Here is an 18,349-nt window from a genome sequence, read left to right as displayed (position 1 = left end):
TGCAGACGAAAGTTTGGAATGTTTCCTATGTATATGCTTTGACTCTTAAAATCTATATATTCTATATATAAATCTATATAGCAGGAACATTTTTATATATTGGTATATCTGAAATCAATTTCTGTGTTGCTTCTAAAAACATTTTTTTAAAAATAAAATATATTATTATATCACTTCAACAAAATCTTAAATTTGAACAAACAGACAGTGGATTCATAACTTGTTTAAATGATATGAAATTTATAAAAATGTTTGCTTAAGAGGAGGTCAACTGTATGTTCCCTGTTATGGCTGTACTTGTTACTGCATGTTGCTGTTGCAGACGACAACGATAACTTCCCACAGCCACATCGATGCGACAACAAAACTGATACACAGAGCTTAAGTCAAAGCCAAACTTAAAGCCAAGAGACAGTCAGAGTTTTCCCTTTCGTTACGTGACAGCGCCCAAACAATCACACGACCCGCAAGGCACCATCCTACAGATATAGATACAGAGACATCTACGGCTGCAGATTCATCTGCAAAAGACCTGGCTGAAACCTCAGACAATCTGCATATCCACTCAGATCTTAACTTTGCTTTCGATTGCGATGTGGTACGACTGAATTCGCATTGTTCTTAGCTCCGTTTCCCCTTATAATGACATAATTGACAGGCATCCATTTTCCGGCTGAATGCGGCAAACTTTCCCGAAATATTGGGATCCATTTCGTTTTTAATCTTACCAAAAAGACTACGTGGTTTATGCAACAATTTTTGAGTTGGCATACGCTAACTTTGTTTTAAAAAGTTAAAAAAAGGGTTTAAAATTAAGTCAAAACAAAAATTAACTAAAAAAATATAATTGTAAAGTTCTGTAATTTTTAAAGCATATAAAAAAGACTTCACTATAAAATCTTAAGAATCAAATGTGAACATCACTACGGAAGATAACACACGAATAAGAATGTTCGCAATGCTTAACTTATAATTGAAGGGTATATAATCTTCAACTTAAAGATTTACAGTTCCGACACTTTTCCTTTTTGTTTTTTGGCTTGAAGGAAAGGCGCTGGAAGGAGGGGCGTGTAATTATGATGAAACTGGCTGACTTGGCTTGTTGGCTGGGCAAGTTTTTGGGCGCTGTTTTCGAGCCGAGTGCGTGGCAGTGTTTATAGTGTTTTGATTCGGTGTACGGTTGTTTTGGGTCTTGGGTTTGTCAACCTTTGGGATCTCGGTTCGACGTGGGCTGGGCGACTGCCATGACGCATTCGACGGTTTTCGATTTAATTGCCGCTTTTCGGTTTCGCTTTTCCAAGCAAGCGGAGCGCTTATCAGTCGCTGCACTTGGCATTGGCCATGTTTTCTTTTTTGGCTTGCGGCTTTTTGTTTTGGCTGCACATCCGACATCCGGTTTCGGGTTTTGCCAAGCAATTTCCGTTTTTCCCATACGCGTAGTATCGGGAAATAAACACCTTCACACCCACCCACAAGTATTGGTTCAAAAGCCCTTTAATAAAGTCATTCAATAGGTCAGGCGGGTGATTCAGGGCCGATTTAAAGGTTGGGGGAGTGGGTTAAAGGGGGTTCTCTCAGGGGTGTGGATATCTAATTAGTCATTCATTTGCGGGGCTTCTTAACCTTTTTGGTTTTGAAAGGGTTGTCAGCTCTCAATTCCATTTCCAGGTGTTTTTACATTACATTTTTTATGAAAACGTTAGTTTTGACAATTATTTAAAACAAGAATTATTTAAAATCAAGAAATTATAACATTTTAATCCTTAATTTGTTTAAATGGTAAAATATGAAAAATTTAATTAACAATTTTATGTTAAAACTAGATACAATATTTAACGGTTTCTTCAGATCAAATGTGCACATATATGTATGTAGGTAGTCAAAAAAAGACCATTTTAATAAAGAAGTTGCTTTTCATTTAGTAATGTCTTAAAATATATTTTAATTTAAAAAGCATTCCTGGTTACTATTTATATTTTCTTACGCTGCTAGAAAAAACTGCTGCTAAAAATTACCGTTTTAGATGGTTTGTTCCAGAGAAACGGGAGCCTTGAGTGAAAGAATTTCTCTCTTGTGGAGAAAGCCTTGGGCAAAGAATTTTTCTAATTGAAGCGGCGCCATGCTGAGCCATGGAATTTTACCCAATTCCTCTTTCCCATTTCCCCTTTTTCCCATTTTCCAGCTATTTTCGGTGCTTATGCAAATGACGACACTTGGCTTATCTCTTGGCTTATTCTTTGAAATAAACAATAAACAAAAGTCGTGGCCAACTAAAATGTGTGACAGTTTCATAACAGTCACAATATCGGAGACTCGAAGAGCTTATTCTTTCGTTTTGAAAGGGGAGAGGGGATCTCTCAAATGTTAATCAAACATAGCTGTACAATTCCCAGAACTGGAACAATGCGAGAGTTAAGAACAAGGCAGATGGGGCTGGGGGATAGAGCCAAGAGGAAAATTGAATAGAATCTGAGCGGAGCCAATTAACAAATTTGAGTTGCAGTTATTCAGCCGCGCACGCTCTTTGAAGCTCTTCCTCTCTTTTTCTCGCTTCCCATTTTACTCACTCTCTTTTTGGAACATCTGTTTATTAGCCGCACTGAAAGAAATTCATTTTATATAAACTTTTTAAATAGTTGTTTACATCTTTATAAGGACAAAAACATTCACATATACTTCTACGCGTTGTAAGTTTCGGTCAAAATCTTATAGCGTTTATTGTTGTTAATGACTTAAAACTTAAAACCGATCTGTTAAGGTCACTATTTTTACCCTTCGAAGATTGTAAATGCAGTGCTCTCAATCTTTATCAAGCCGCTCTCTCACTCTCCCTCACCAAAATGATTTCTCACTCTCGGCTTGGAGCTGCGGGCTTTGGGTTTCTGTGCTTTTCTTCAGTTCGCTCGCGGACTTTCAATAAGCCGGTTGTGCCGCTGGTTCGCTCGGTTCCCCAGCTCTTTCGCCTGGTTCGTTTGTTATTGTTTGCGTGTGAAAGTAGCGGCGTGCTGCAGAGGAGAATTGCATAAATTGGAAGCCAAAGCGCTTTTATACCTGGTGATTTTCGAATTTTATGTATCGTACGGGTGTGCAAAACATATATGTTTTCCAACGGATGACGCACAAATGCGTTTTGGCCATGTCAATGTCCTTAATTTCGAAAGGCACGCCCACGCGACGCGAGTGCAGATACAGATTCGAATCCAGCAGATAAAGCTCTACATAGCCGCAATGGGATTAGCCGATTAAGAGCTGAGTGTAAGTTGCTAAACGAATCTATGCGATTTGGACCATTTATTTTACGGCTTCTTCGTTGGCTTGAGCGGATTTCTAGTTAATAATTAAGACAAAAGGCGAAAGATAAAAGGCACAGATACAGATACAGACTCAGATACACAAAACGGCGCTTGGGTGAAATTCCATTTCTCTTTTAATTTTATATTTCGTTTGGCTACCAGTCGCTTCGTAAAAAGTGAAAATCCCAGTGACAATCAATTAAAATTCGAGTCCAGTCGAAAATCGATTTTCAGTTTCAAGCGGGCCAACATTTTGTTCTAATTTTGCCACAATTTTGTTGCGGCTACCTTGTCTCCTCTTTTACCCTCTTTTCATCGCGGCGTCTCTTTCGCTGGCTTTATTTTTATTTACGGTACTTACGCTGCCGAGGCTTAACCCAAATTCACTTGTTGCATGTGCTGAATAAGCAAAAAATCGTTAAGAAAAAGAAGCGTTGAAGAAAAATGAAAATTTTCGTAGCTTTTAGTATTGTTGTCACAGTCGTCGATGCCTTTCTATGGCTTTGCCTTAATGCCATTCGACTGGGTCAAAACCCCTTCCCCCTTCTAGCAATTTTCCATATTGGTCCGAACTCGAATTACATATTAAAAAAATAAAATACAAAAAATGAAGCGTTGACAGCTTCAGTTGTCAACTAAGCTAAACAAATTCATCAGTACTAGCGCATATGCCATAATGAGTTGCGCTTGCCTTAAATCGTTTTTGGAAAATTTATTATTGACACTCGGAAAATCTCATTTCCAATTCAATTCCTCTGTCATTGGGGTTTTGTAATGCATAATCTCACACCAAAATCGATTTCAGACTGCTTAGGCGTTTGTCAAAAAATGTACAAAACTGAAACAATAATAACAAAGCCTGTTTGTACCTGTTAATACTGCTAAGCAGTCTTCTGCTCATAAATGGTCAAGTAATTTGCTTTATTTGGCACCTTATCTTGTAGCCAGTGGGTAACATGAATAACTGATTGGCTTGGAAAGTAAAACTGTTTTTTTTTTTTATAAATTAAAATATGGTCCAATGCTCCAAAAATGATTTCATATCAGAAAATTTGCTCTTTTACAATTGAATATGTATAGTAAAATAATCTTTTTTAAATTATGGTAACCAGATTCTAAAACAATCTAAACCGATAAATTATTTTTAAATTAGTCCTCTTTTTTCGTTTTTTAAATATAATAATAGCTTGTGTATTTTTTACTAACTATAGAGCATTTGCCATTTATTATCTTTGCAATCCCACGAACTTTACCTTTCCTATGTAGAGTGCGAAAATTAAATCGCTCACTTGATCCACAAAAATAAAAATAAAAGCAAAAATATCCCCCCAAGTACCTACACATGTGTTTTGTGGACGTGCGTGGGCCGATCAAGTGAAAAAGCATCGGATCGGCCAAGGGTATATCATGGGTTGATATATGTTTATGTTGATGTGTGCCCGTGGAGTTTATATAGCTGGCGACCTTGTTTTCGGTTTGATTTCATGTGCGTGTGGCAAACGCTTCGGTGTTTCCTGCCCCTCCGAATACCCCTAATGCTGTAGCTTAAATGGCATGTTCGCTTCTGTGTCTGTTGTGTTTTCCTTTAATTTTTTTCGGAGGCAAACGACCGATTAGAAATCGTAAGTTTCATTGTGCCCACTGGTCATTGGTTGTTGAATCGCCCTCTCTCACTTCCCTCGTCCGACTACTTCAACTTCAAAGCGGGCGCCAATTATCAATTTATGAATTGCCGCGGGCCAAATTAAAGTGGTCCATCATCATTATCATTAGTTAACTGAATTTACACCGATTTGATATACTAATAAATGTTTTTTCTCTTTTTTTCTCGTTACAGGTAAATGGAAAAATTGTTTGTTTTAAGTAAAATTTGTAGAACTTTTCCAAAAGAAATATTTCCAGTGCAAATGACCGGCACCACATAATACATATATCGTATGGATACCAGCGCACACGTGTCAATATCTGTCTGCACTCGCCTCCCTTTGCATTTGCATGCCAATTTCAGATACGAATTCTGTTATTTTTTCCGAAATTATGTGCGCAAATCGAAAAGCTTTCTAATCGCTTTTCCGCCGCCTGAGCGGAGCGTTTTTCCTCCTGAGCATTGCAGTTTGGGTCTTGGCAGCGCCTTGACATCGTCGCTTTTTATATTCGATATTTCCAATCCGTGTATACATATGAGTGTGTATATATGATGAATACGTAGACGTGGAGGTGGGTGCCTGGTGCTTTTTATTGTGACAAATATTTGGCCAGCTTTCCCACATCGACAGATTTTTACGTTGTGCGACTTTTCTTTTGGAAAATGAGTATACAAATTTTCGCATATTTCTACAGTGAGATAACGAAAAGAAAGAAATTAAAATTTAATATACTACAAATGTGTAACTTTCAATACATGTGTTTGAAAACTAAAGCAATTTGTGTAAAATAAACTTAATAAAATTGTATTATGGCATTGACCATGAACATGGTGTTCCTCAAGGATTTACGTTCCCGCCTTAAAGGATATCTGCACGTATGTATTGGGGGGTAATTGCAAAAACAAAAGTCTTGGTGTACACGTTTTTAAGTTTATGTAACAAAATGATATATATACAAAAAGCTATTTCCATTTATGGCCAAAAGTTTCCTATTGTAACGGAAAACGCCGACTAAATACACAGGAAATGTTACACAAACAAGCTATAGTTATTAATAATTACCGCAATTAAAGCTCTAATGTTTTTGTACATTCCGTTAAGCCATGGTTAATTAGCTCATTAAGGCAAAGAAGCTGATAAGCAAGTCGAGAAGACCGAACGTTCTCACTTGTTCTGCCCCTTTCTCTTTGTCTTTTCACTCTGATTTTCTGCCCACACACAAGCGGCATGCGTCAAAAAGAAATTCATAAATTTTTAACAATTTATTGAAGTTTTCTGACACCGCCTCTGCCCATTCCCCTTTGTTGTACTGCATTTTTGTGTAACTTTCTCAGACAGCAGCTGTCATTATACATGAGGAGCTTATATATCGCCTTTGTTTCGATGCAACCACACCGAATCCCGACGTATAATGAACATGTCGCTATATCGCATATTATGCTGATTATTCAAGTATGTTGTGTCAGTTTGTTTTTTTTTTGCTCCGCTATGCTAGGTTTGCATTTTCCTTTGCCTTTCTGTAATCACGTTATGCAACCTCATTTGGCTTTATTATGGTTATCAACATCAAGATGTTTTCAAGAATGCCACGCTGAAATTTCACATGTGAATAACATTTCCCAGACAAGCATTAGCCACAGTAAAAAAATTTGAGGAGTTAAGGTAAATACGAATTAAAAAAAGATATTTTCTTCAATTTGTTTGTAAACTTTTCAAATTGAATTATTCGTTTTTGATAAACATACAAAAAGTTCAAAGATGTAATTTTTGCTATCCATTTTCTGTTATATACCTAATACCTGTTTTATTATGTTAATTTTTAATATTAGAGTTCTCTGGTATCTCTTCTTTCTGTGTAATACAAAAAAAAAAACACAGTTTTAAATATACATCATACATTTTTAAATTAAGTTTAACTTTGAACAATAACCAATAACCTTAAACCAACAATAAAAACAAATTGCATACTATATGATAATCTTAAAAAGAGTATTATTATTTTGGTGAAGATCTTTTAATGCAGTTAAAAAGACCGACCCTTTCGATTTGTTTTTTCTGATTTAAAAAATTTTAAAATCATAATTCAATATAAACTAATTAGCATATTTGTGTCTATAGATAAAAAGACCGTTAAATATTATTGCATCATTAAAATTCTTTTCTTAAGGTGTAAGATACATCATACCTCTGGGAGCTTTTCATTCATTTTTCTCGGTGCCTTTGTTGATTTGCCTGATGATTCGCCTGTCTAAATAGAAGAGTTTGAAGGTGGGTCTATGGGTGGTTGGGTTGAAAAGAGTGTGGGATGACTTTTGGCACTTACAACTAGCTCGTTCGAGCTGTTTGTTTGTTGAAGTTCGCCGCGCTCTGTTGATTTCGATTTCTGGCTAATTGCCAATTAGCAGGATTGACTTAAAATCGCATTATCCTACTGGAAGGTACTTGTATTTGCAATATCGGCCCTTCGAAAGGAACTCGATATTTTGGCTTTAACAAGGTTGCGTTCGCAGCGAATTGAGTTGCGTGGTTTGAGCTTATCGACGGCGAACGAACCTGTTGCTGCTAAACGGTTGCCGTTCGTCACGATTCGTTCTTCGATTTTCCCCCTAACAAAACCACACACACCGGTGCAAATCCAGGCGTTCGTTATAGTTGGATGTTCTCAGTAACTGTTCGGCTATAGACGGGCGTAGTTAATTCCGATTTCCCGCCGGACTTCGATAGCGGTGACTCAGTTGTGTCACCTAATTATTGGTTATTAATCTGAACAAGTGTTGCAAATATTAACATAATTATCTCTCGAGTGCCAGTCATTCAAATAAGAAACTCAACAGCCTTTATTAACTGGGGACAAAATAAATAAAGAACCAAGCAGTGTGTGTGTGTGTGTGTGTGTATATAAAGTGAATCAAAATTTATGCCAACTTCCTTGTGTGTAAACAAGTGGCACTGGAATTCAAAGTTTCTTGCCAAACTTATCAGTCAACCGGGTTCTTTGATAAGAAAACGTTACGCACTCTTTTATTATTTTTCTGCCAACTCAGGGCCGCATTAACTAACAGAAGGCGGCTTAAGAAATAAGTAAAGAGCTTGAGGGTCGCAATATCTATTTAAGTTTTACAAAATAGATAATATTACAGAAAACTAAAAGTCTTTGAAACTTTGTAGATTTCATTAAAAAATAGTAGAGAAAAATCATAAAGTTTAAAAGTGAAACCTGACATTTCTTTATGAAAATTTCACTCGAATTACGAAAAAGTTTACATGGTCCCAACAAGTTTTAAAGGCATTAAAATCAATAGACGGTATTGATACAAGTTTAATGAATAACGATTCAAGACATTCGTTAATAAAAGTATCTACCAAATTTAACCATTCTTTTGTTGCTATGAATTTAAAAATATTTATAATGAGTTTCTCATAAACAATTGTTTATAAAAAGTTGTTTACTCTGTACCTCTCTGCACTTGCCACTTTGTTTGGGCATACATTACGCATATGTTTTGCAGAAAGTAGATTTCAAGAGGAATTGAAAATAAACACTTTAATCGATAGCCGAAATGTGTAACTTTTGTTGTCTATTGCTCACTGTGTAAATATGAACAAATCCTTTGCCCTTAAAAACCGAATTTCGTGTAAATAAAGGTGAAGAGTAATAAAACGATTAAGTTTATCTGTTTTTAAGAAAATAAAAATTGGTTTTTCGTTTCTTTTGCTGATAAGGATGAACTTGAACTTTATAAAAGAGACTCTTTAAAGACTTGCAGGTTTTTTTTGTTCACTTTTAAAATATTACTTTGATTAGTTGATGTTCCCTGGTATTCTCTTTAATTAGAAGGCATACGACTGATAAGAATAAAAACTTTTATCAGTATTTTTAGAATATAGTAACTTATTAAGTAGACTTCCATAAGTTTGCTGTTGCTAACTGACTTTCTTTTTTAAATAACTTTCGCCTATCAAAGAAATCAGCATTCTGAGCGATTTATTCGCTGAGAAAGTGTATCAGAGGCGAAGACGTTCAATTGAAATTGATCGATTAGAATTCCAATTTGCATAGTAATTGTCGTCGCTTGTTCGCTTGTTTCAAGTGACACCTTTGTCGACTTTTCCCGGGCAAGAAACGAATACTTCGAGCCGCAATGCAATGAGTGGTTATCAGACAGAAGCAATCGAGAACCGTTTAATGAGAAAGCCAAAGAAACTTGTTGAACTGAAAGAAAAAAAAAGCAGAAAAAGGCAGAGGAACCGGAGGAGGGAGGGGAAAACATTTTCTAGATAAACGGCAGTTGGAGTCGTGTGAATAAAAGTGTGTATATTTTTTTGTGGGTCAGGCTGTTCCAGCTAATTACCGTGAACTTGTCAGTGCACACAAAACGGCTGTAAAATGTCCAAAGTGAGGTAATAAACGCGACGACTTAGCCAGAAATCCGAGTGAATAATGTCCAGGCTGGTGAAGAGAATCCGCAGCATGATCAATTCAAGCAGCCACCGGGAACGCGAAGACTCCACCTCGATATCGAATTCCGAGGGTGGCGGAAGCGACAGGAAGTGCCACTCACTGCCCCGTCGGTACAGTAGGCACTCGGTCGCGCGACGATCGAACAGTGGTTTGTGGAATCGCCTAGTAACTAACGTCTTCGGTCCGGAAGATGCAGATGCAGGCTTCCTTGACGATGGCGGCAGTGTTGGTGGTTCGAAATTTTACACCGATTCAGTAAACGGTTCAAACTATGAATTATCAGGAGAAGTGAGTTTTTCTTTACTCCTGTTCTTTTCTAGATGTTGTGTTTGTGTTAATCTATTAGTTTTTGAAAGGGAGCCATCTTTAATTCGCGAAAACATTAAATGCAATGAAGAATTTGACTTACAATTTGTTATAAATAAGTATTCCTCAAAGGAAATGACAAATGTTAGTCCTTCTTAAGAAAACACAAGCATTAATATCATAAACATTGTTTATAGTAGTGTGATTATTTAAAAAAAAAAAAAGTTTCTTGTTACTTGTAAATTATTGACTCAAATGACTCTATTCTTTTTGTTCACAGGGCGAATACATAAAGCATCCCGTTCTGTACGAACTCAGTCACAAGTATGGTTTCACAGAGAATCTGCCCGAGAGCTGTATGTCCATACGGCTGGAGGAGATCAAGGAGGCGATTCGGCGCGAGATTCGCAAGGAGCTGAAGATCAAGGAGGGCGCCGAGAAGCTCCGCGAGGTGGCCAAGGATCGGCGATCCCTCAGCGACGTGGCCGTTCTTGTCAAAAAGAGCCAAAGGAAGCTGGCCGAGCTGAAGTCAGAGTTGCAGGAGCTCGAGAGCCAAATCCTTCTTACATCGGCCAACACTGCCGTCAATAGCAATGGACAAGGTAAATACATATATATTTTCCGTAAAGATTGGGCAACTATTTCCTAGCGTTGTCTCGCTTTTCGTTTTGAAAATCCATTAAGGCCTTGCTTTCGAAAAGCCAATCATAAACTGTTGCAATTATACGAGACCAAAGTTGAGCATATTTTCATGCAACAAGTTTTGTGGGCAACTGTAACGAGACAAGTGTTTTCCCAATAAAAACGAAGGGCGCGCCCAGAGGGAGGAACCACTAACGAAGCTACAACCAAAACAAAGTATAAAGAAAAGTTTGGGAGTACAATAATGTTGAAACACTTGTTTACCAGAAGAGGTTTTTAAGGTTATGTTTGGAATTTTTTTTGCTAATTGAATTTGCTTGATTTATGTTTACATGTTATGTATTAAGCATCTTGAAGTTTAATATATATATATTTTTTTTTTTTGAAATTTCTTTTAAAAATTAGTTCCACCTATACAACAAAGTAAACATAAGTCAAGTGATATTAAAAAAAAATTGCTTTTGGTAATTATTATCTATGTACTAGTTTGTCTGAATCTATTAATTAGCCAGTTAAATAGTTAAAATAGTAAATCTAAAAATATAACCATTATAGAATTAGAAGTATTTTGTTGCAAATGACTTTCGTAGAATCCAATAGAAAAAAATGTAAGGCAAAATAAGAAAGCCTCAAAAAAATGAAAGTATCTTTTCCGAAAAGAGTGACATCAAACGAACACGATTGCTGGAGTTGCTCATTGCTTTGGGAATGGTTAAGACCGCATTTAACGAGTCTTTGTCACGCACTTGCTTTTACCACACTTTTCTTGGGCCATCACTTAATGCTTTATGGTGACGAAAAAACATTGTGATGGGTGTGAAAGATCTGATTATCGTTTTATTTATGCCCTTGTATAGTTAACAAAGCACTTTTTGATAGACTCGGCGACAAGCCGAAATGTTTTCTTCATTTTCTACTTACGAGTATTTGTGTGATCCAACCTATTGACACAACTGGCGTGAAATGTGCTACGTTCGGTTTGTTTACATTTTCAAATGGAGACAGCGCTCTGGCATTCTGTTTATCTGCTTCCGTGTTTGGCCAATCCCCCAACAGAAGCATTTGACCCAGAAGAGCCGAACCATCCACGGCTGCCTTGTGTGGCGCCAAAGTCGACTTTCCATATGTCAAGTGAATGACATGTTTGGCAGCTGTCAAAGAATGCAGCACAAATGCCGATTCTCTTTGAATACATAGATGGTGCATCAAGATCTAAACATATGTATTTTTAGTCGGTGCCAACGAACAGCCAAAAGAAATGCAAACAAACCAACACGAATTAAAAAACATTTCTTTAAAGCAATTTATTTGGCACTTTATTGATCTGCGCTGGTGTTGGCTTAAATGCTTTCTTTTTTTCAATTTGTTGAATTTTTTTATTGATCATTACTGGTTCTGGATGAAAATCGTTTGTTTTTTATTACTTTACATGTGTTAGTCAATTAGCTAAAAGTACCAAAAAACAAATCTGTAAAATACAAACTAATTAAACTTGACAAAACAAAATATTCCCATCATGGCAGTAAATTCTGAAATTAGGAATTAGAAAATTCCAAAGTCGGCATTATTATTCATTCTTGTCGAGGCATTTACAACCCTTTAGTTCACACAGTAAATAAGCTATTAGAAACTTCCTTGAGTTTATTATCAAAATTGCAATGTATACTACAAAATATGGAAATAACAAATTGTGGTTGGTAGAGAATAAGATAGAAGTAAAATAATAGCAATAAATTACCTTTCGGATCAGTTGCAAAAACTAATTTATTGCTAACATTAGGGATAGAAGGAATGGGTTTCTGAAATTTAAATTTTCAAGTAAAACAATGATTGCGTAAAACAAAACTAATGGCTTTTCATTTTTTGCAGAATCAATTACTGCATGCATTGATCCCAATGGCGGATTCGTGGTCAGCGGAGCGGTTGGCGGACTGGGCGGTGGCAATACGGCTCTCGAGGGCGGCGGACCGGCCACGGCCAACGATAAAGTGCTCGCCTCGCTGGAGAAGCAGCTGCAGATCGAGATGAAGGTGAAGACCGGAGCGGAGAACATGATCCAATCGCTGGGCATCGGATGCGACAAGAAGCTGCTGGCGGAAGCCCACCAGATGTTGGCCGACTCGAAGGCCAAGATTGAGTTTTTGCGCCTGCGCATCATTAAGGTGAAACAAAACCGCGAGCAGGCCGATCGCCTGAAGGCCTCGCGGCAGATGCTCGACGAGCACGGCCAAATGATCGGCGGGAATAACAGCAGCCAGCCGCAGAGCCTGGAGACGACGTTGGAGGAGCGGATCGAGGAGCTGCGTCATCGACTGCGGATCGAGGCAGCCGTCGTCGATGGAGCCAAAAATGTTATCCGCACGCTGCAGACGGCGAATCGAGCACCGGACAAGAAGGCGCTGCAAGAGGTGAGTCCCAGACGAATTTTTTCATATATTCTAAGGCTCTTCTTTATTTTGAGGGAATTACCGCACACTTCGTCTGTGTTTTATAAATTTTTTTTTAAGTTAATATCTTTAGAAACAACTTTTAAGTCGATTTATTTTGAAACATAATTTGTTTATAATTTTTAATCTTGTGCGAATTTAAAGAAACGTTCAAAATGCTTTACTAAAATAACAAAATACCCTACTGGTAATCCGCAAATAATCTGAAATTATGCTAATCCCAGTGTTAATTAGAGCTGGCGGATGGCCAGATACACGTAAAGCCCTGCAAGTATTTCCCCGTTTCGATGAACTCAGGTGTGTTGCCATATGGCCACACGTCGTATGATTCATATTTGATATACCCCTGCGTATACGTGATTTTTGCTAGACTTGAGGCAACGGCATGTGAAACGGGAAACGGGAAGGAGAAAAAAGCTAATTATGCGGCTGCTTGAATATTTTTCAACGCTCTCCTCTTATATGATTTCGTTTTAATTTCAAGTATTTTTGCCTTTAACCGTCGTCTCATTAATTAAATGGACGTGGAACGTCGCGTTTACTTGGGTCCAAGAAAAATGATTTGGCAAGTGTGCTCAGGGCCTGCCCTAATAATTTTGGCACAAGATTTTATGCTCTTTTGAAATTTTTCAGTTAATAGCATCTCTAAAGAAAAAATTGTTTCAAAATAAACGCAGAGACAATTTTTGAATTTCACAATGCATTACCAGTTTAAATGCGAGAGCTAATACTTGTGTTTTCTTTTTTTAATTTTTGTAATTTCCCAATGTCTTTGCGTTTCCTGTCGCGTGGCAAGTTCGCTTTTTCCCCTCTTTGTGTTTTATCTTTTCACTGATGCTCATGTGGTTTTGCGTTCGGATTCAACATAAAAACGTATACGTACAGACACTTAACTTCCGCGGCAGCTACTAGAACAATATGTTGTCCGGGCTTTGGCCTAAATATTCTATTTGCAGGCCCCATTCTCATATTTATTTGTTCAGCGTTGCGGTTGCATCTGTCAGATGCAGAAACGAGAAAGTTTTCAGTTGCAGTTCGTTTCAGAGCTTCATGAGGAATTAAAGTTTAACGAGCTAGTGAAAGATTGCTGAATTTTATTCGACTGATCCCACTGTCAGCAGTGTCTGAATTCAACTTGAAATGAATTTGATATATCAACTTACAAGTACTACAAACATGTAGAAATATCTGTCGTTGCATTATCAAAAATCGCATCTAAATGTCCCCTACTTAAGTGCCAAATAATTTCATGCATAATGCACATTTATGCATTGTTAAGTTTTATGGCAAAACAATTTTAACTATTTTTGCCATTGCGTAAATGTATCTTAGTTTTTGCGGTGCATGAAAATATCGCAGAAGTTATTATACGATCGGCTAAACAATAAACAAAAAACTTTTGCCGCTGCCCTTTTGGCCATTTTGAAGCGTTTTGCTAAACATTTTTAGAACTATGTTGCTCGCTGGCACACAAACATTAGATATATAAACAGGTCTATAAGTCTGTGCCTCCGTTTGATCGGGCAAAAACGAGAAACGTATAAAACCGTCATAAGAAACGGAGCGAAAAGTTCTCTGGCCAGCAGATGGGAAAATTTGTTGTTAGCCACCGCTTGTTGATGTGTATGCTACGCTCGCTTCTCAGCGAATTTTCCCAAGCAGCTTTTCCTCGGCGTTCAGTGCGAGTTGGATTGCCGTTGGCTACGTGTGACGCCGCCTGGTGTTTTCCGATATTTTATAATTTTTATTTTTTTTTAATTACCGCGTCTTGCGTCGCGTTCGTGTTTCTTTGTTTTCTCGGGTTTAAAAGTCTCTAAGTGTGAATAATAATAACCATAATGGAATAATCAAAGTAAACCCGTGAAAAGCACGCACGCACACTATACATATAACTGGATTAGAATGTCTGAGCCTGACATTAGCTCTCCAACATTACGCATACGCAGCGTGTGCTGCAGGTTTTCTGCGCTTATCCACCTGAAATTGCGTAATTTCACGTTTGGATTGTCCGTTCTTCTCTCGATTTCCCCAGATTTGGCTTTTGGGGTCATCTTGCAATTTTAGCGTAACGAAAAAACACAAATTTTGTTAAAAATAAAATCACATAAATTTAGAAACACAATTTTACAAAGGCTAAGAAAAACCGAAAGTGTTTTCGTTCCACCCCATCTCTTAACCCCGCGATTATAGTGTGTGTGCGTTGGCTGAATGAAGCTAAAAATACGACAAAACAAAAAAGCAAATTAATATAGTTGAAACTGCCTGTGAAGAATGTTCGGTTTAACCGAAAGAGAATATTTAATTTGAAAAATACACCAGTAAAGCATTACGGAAAATCACTTGGATCTTAAAGAATTAATTGTATAATTTAGTGTCACGTAAACATTGCACGAAATCCATGGAATCTGTTTAAAATATAAAATTCAAAGGAAACGTGCAAAACAATTATAAACAACCTGTGGAGATGTTACCGCAAATTGTTCATATAAAATTACTATAAAATGGTTAGCATTCCGGAGGCATTTTCAATCGTAACCGTTTGCTTATTATAAATATTTGACTTTTGTTCTACAATAGGAACTATCAAAACCGTTTCTTGATATTTTTAGCAAGAATATAAAGTTCGTATGTGACGTATGAACAGATATATCTATGCAGTATATATAGTGCGTGTGTGTATTTGTGTGAATATATTGATGGCACCTTGAGCCACACCATAACCACAACCGAAATGAGTTCGTTTTGCGATCGCAAGAAGTGTGCGTAGGGAGTGGGAGTCATGAGCACGCCCACGCCCACGCCCACTCCGGGGGCGGTTCTGGGCCAGCAGGTGCCACTGCCCCATGAGCTAACCGCCGAGTGGACGGTGCGAGCACATCTCACTTTTGCCCGAGCAGGTGAGCCCGTGCAAAAGGAGAGCAGTGCTCCGGAGGCGGTGCATCCGATGCGCGTTGTCTACAAGTGGTGCACGCCCTGCGAAGAACCCGAAACAGAGCAGGATGTCGACAAGGTGAGTTTGGTTGTATGAACTGATTGTTTTCATAGTTAACCAACCATATAATAACCTACAGACAGCTGCCTTCACGGGAACCAGCTTCCGTTCCACCAATTCCTCGGCCACCACAAATGCTGATTCTGCTTTTGGCAGTCCACACGCATCCAGGGCGCTTAACAAACCCTCTGTGGCCACTGAGTTGCCTGCTGCTCCTGCTGGAGTCACTGCACAAGTGTGCGGAACTCGCTGCCGGAGCACCTGCAACATCATGGTGTCCGCGGTGGCGGACTTCCTTCCCCAAGAAGCGGGAGCCGGAACTGTGAATGAACCCTTTGTGTACCACAGCAAAGTGCGAGCCCAGCAGCTGAGGGATGCCTTCTCCCAAACGAGTGACACTGAGGAGCAGCCGACAAGGAGGCGCCCAGCTTATGAGCAACGAAGGGCCACCACCGAAGCTCTGATGAATTTCGCCAGCAAGCGGCAGGCGGAGGAGGCTAACACTTATGTGGTGGGTGTTGAGTTTGTTGAGTAATAAATCCCCTGCACTTTCTAATTTCTTATTTCTAATGAAACCCCTTAGCCAACCTACTCGCCCACGCCCACGACGCCCTCGTCCACATTCAAGTCGGCTTCGATGTCAAGGATACCACCACTAGCCGGCAACTTGCAGCAGGGAGCAACTCCCAGAGTGCCCAACTTGGGGGAGAAGAAACCCCGCACTGTTCACATTGATGTCTATTGCACGGGTTCGGAGGGAGATGAGGAGGAGGAGGAGGCGGATGACGAGAGGCAAGCCGATGAGGAGGCCTCTAGCTCCTCCGATTCCGAGCTGGCTGGAAGCAAGCGCTACGAACTGGACTCGAACTCCACTCCGCAAACCGTCCTGGACAATGAACAGATGCTGCTGCGCCATCAGAGAATCTCTGGGGGCGCCATGCCCAGGCGTCTGGCTCAAAATCAGTCGAAAAATCAAGCAGAAAACCAACAAGCGGATCAATTAAATCTAGGACATGCCATTACTAAATGCAGCACCGCTGAGGAAGTATGTGAATCCAAGCAGCTGCTGTTCCGCAAACACATTGGCGATCAGCGGGCGGCCAAGTTGGCTAACCTGCGCCAGAAGTACATGCGCCAGCCCAGCGATGAGACCATCAGTAGCACGTACCCCAACTCCTCGAGATCCACGATGCCAAGGGATGCCACCTGCAGCAGCGTTTCGAGTGTCGTGGGTGGAACCGACTGTGTGGACTCCTCGTGGAAGGAAACCGATGAACTGGATACGCCGCTGGTATCCTTCGGTTTGACCAAATCCGATAGCTTTGACTACGAGAACTCGCTAGACCGCCTGCGCATTAGCCAGATGGAGCGACTTTGGTCCCGCCAGCATTCTCTGGACCAGAGTCCCGTACAAGCCCATCTGGGAGCACCATCCCCACATCCCCTGCAAACCATAACGGAGGTGCAGTCGCAGCGCAGCTCGTTCCAGCGCAGCGACACCATCCCCTCGGAATCGGATGGCTTCTCGGATGCCAATGGATTCAACACCTATCCGGGGAGGCAGTCGCAGTTGCAGCAGATCTCGCATTTCCCGCGTAATCGTCCAGGCTTCCTGCAGTTCTTTGGACCCACGGGCGGACCGAGTGGTGCGGGACAACCAACGCCGCCAGCCACGGCACCTGTTCAACCCGCTGCGGCTGCCACCACTGATCCGTTCCGCTTGCTCCATCCGAGCTACCGTTGGAAGAGCGAGGCACGCGATAACCTGAGCGTGCAGGTGGCTTCCGGATCACCCTCCTCGGAGCGCAGTTCCCCGCAACTATTGTCCGCTGCAACCACAGTGGTCCGTTGCGGCAGTGAGGCGCCACCGAGCACCACGTCAGCCAGTACTTTCGGCACCACAGTGACGCCTTCGCCTTTGCCAGTGCGACGTTTTGAAATATCACGCGACAGCCCAAGTCTCGCAAGTGAGGCCTCCACTTCCGTTTCCGGTTACACCCACGAGCATTTGGAGAAGGCTCGCCGCTTTGGCAACGTGGTGGCCATGAGGAAACCCGGCCATCATGTGGGTCCCACCAAGAATCCGAATTGCCAATGCGAAAGCTGCCAGCGTTGGCTTGCCGAAAGGTTCCAGCTTCGAGGCAGAGCCTTCTCCCTGGGCGAGAAGCCCTTGATCAGGCGACAGTAGTAATATGAAGTTGGACTTACTCTTCTTTATCTAAGACTTGCATTTAACACACTGCTTTTGAAATTGCCACGCTCCCCATTAACCCAGACCCTTATCCCGAACCCAGAACCAAATTACTTTCGATTAGTTGTAAGCCAAGTAAGCGAATGTTCCTCACACAAAACAGAATTTGTGCGCTGAATCAGTTTAATGTTGTAATTAAATAAAACAATAGTTTTAAATATTAATGTATGTTTTATTTTGGTGGTTGTAATATTATTTGTATTATGTGATTACAAGAAACGAATAATTTTGATTATAGATCACTTAAAAGTTGTTTTATTAAGGATTTAATATTAATTTATTTATGACATTCTATTTTTAGTTGGTTTTT

General features: G+C 39.7%; 2 protein-coding genes across 18 annotated transcripts in view; both read left to right on the top strand.

Annotated features, from left to right (window-relative positions):
• Positions 1 to 18,349, top strand: part of LOC108090380 (serine/threonine-protein kinase N) — a 34,594-nt gene that overhangs the window by 7,714 nt on the left and 8,531 nt on the right. For 6 of the 14 annotated variants that reach the window (XM_017189014.2, XM_017189018.2, XM_017189016.2 and 3 more), the window contains exons 3-5: positions 5,782 to 5,814; positions 9,988 to 10,309; positions 12,219 to 12,757. In XM_017189014.2, the coding sequence (XP_017044503.1) occupies positions 5,782 to 5,814; positions 9,988 to 10,309; positions 12,219 to 12,757 (894 nt within the window). Of the gene's footprint in view, positions 1 to 2,893; positions 3,256 to 5,130; positions 5,815 to 9,987; positions 10,310 to 12,218; positions 12,758 to 18,349 lie in introns of those variants that run through there. The other 8 variants (XM_017189022.2, XM_017189021.2, XM_017189011.2 and 5 more) reach the window with 7 other exon arrangements.
• LOC108090382 lies at positions 14,258 to 18,203 on the top strand. Of its 4 annotated transcripts, none has more exons than XM_017189029.1 (4): positions 14,258 to 14,648; positions 15,406 to 15,806; positions 15,868 to 16,299; positions 16,372 to 18,203. In XM_017189029.1, exons 2-4 carry the CDS (start codon positions 15,576 to 15,578, stop codon positions 17,974 to 17,976), a joined length of 2,268 nt encoding a protein of 755 aa, XP_017044518.1. In that variant the 5' UTR covers positions 14,258 to 14,648; positions 15,406 to 15,575; the 3' UTR covers positions 17,977 to 18,203. The 4 variants fall into 4 exon arrangements, with proteins under 4 accessions (XP_017044518.1, XP_017044517.1, XP_017044516.1 ...); XM_017189028.1 differs by having other exon boundaries at positions 15,374 to 15,806; XM_017189027.1 differs by lacking the exon at positions 14,258 to 14,648 and adding an exon at positions 14,656 to 15,300 and having other exon boundaries at positions 15,374 to 15,806.

The sequence above is a fragment of the Drosophila ficusphila genome, unplaced genomic scaffold, assembly GCF_018152265.1.
Source record: "Drosophila ficusphila isolate 14025-0441.05 unplaced genomic scaffold, ASM1815226v1 contig_414, whole genome shotgun sequence".
NCBI lineage: Eukaryota > Metazoa > Arthropoda > Insecta > Diptera > Drosophilidae > Drosophila > Drosophila ficusphila.
The sequence above is the reverse complement of the archived record's forward strand: the minus strand, read 5'-3'. Positions and strand labels throughout refer to the sequence as shown.

Coding starts and splice junctions, on each gene's coding strand:
- LOC108090382 (XM_017189029.1), top strand. CDS start 15,576: ATGAGCACGCCCACGCCCACGCCCACTCCGGGGGCGGTTCTGGGCCAG. Junction 15,807..15,867: donor CAGAGCAGGATGTCGACAAG/GTGAGTTTGGTT, acceptor AATAACCTACAG/ACAGCTGCCTTCACGGGAAC. Junction 16,300..16,371: donor AGGAGGCTAACACTTATGTG/GTGGGTGTTGAG, acceptor GAAACCCCTTAG/CCAACCTACTCGCCCACGCC.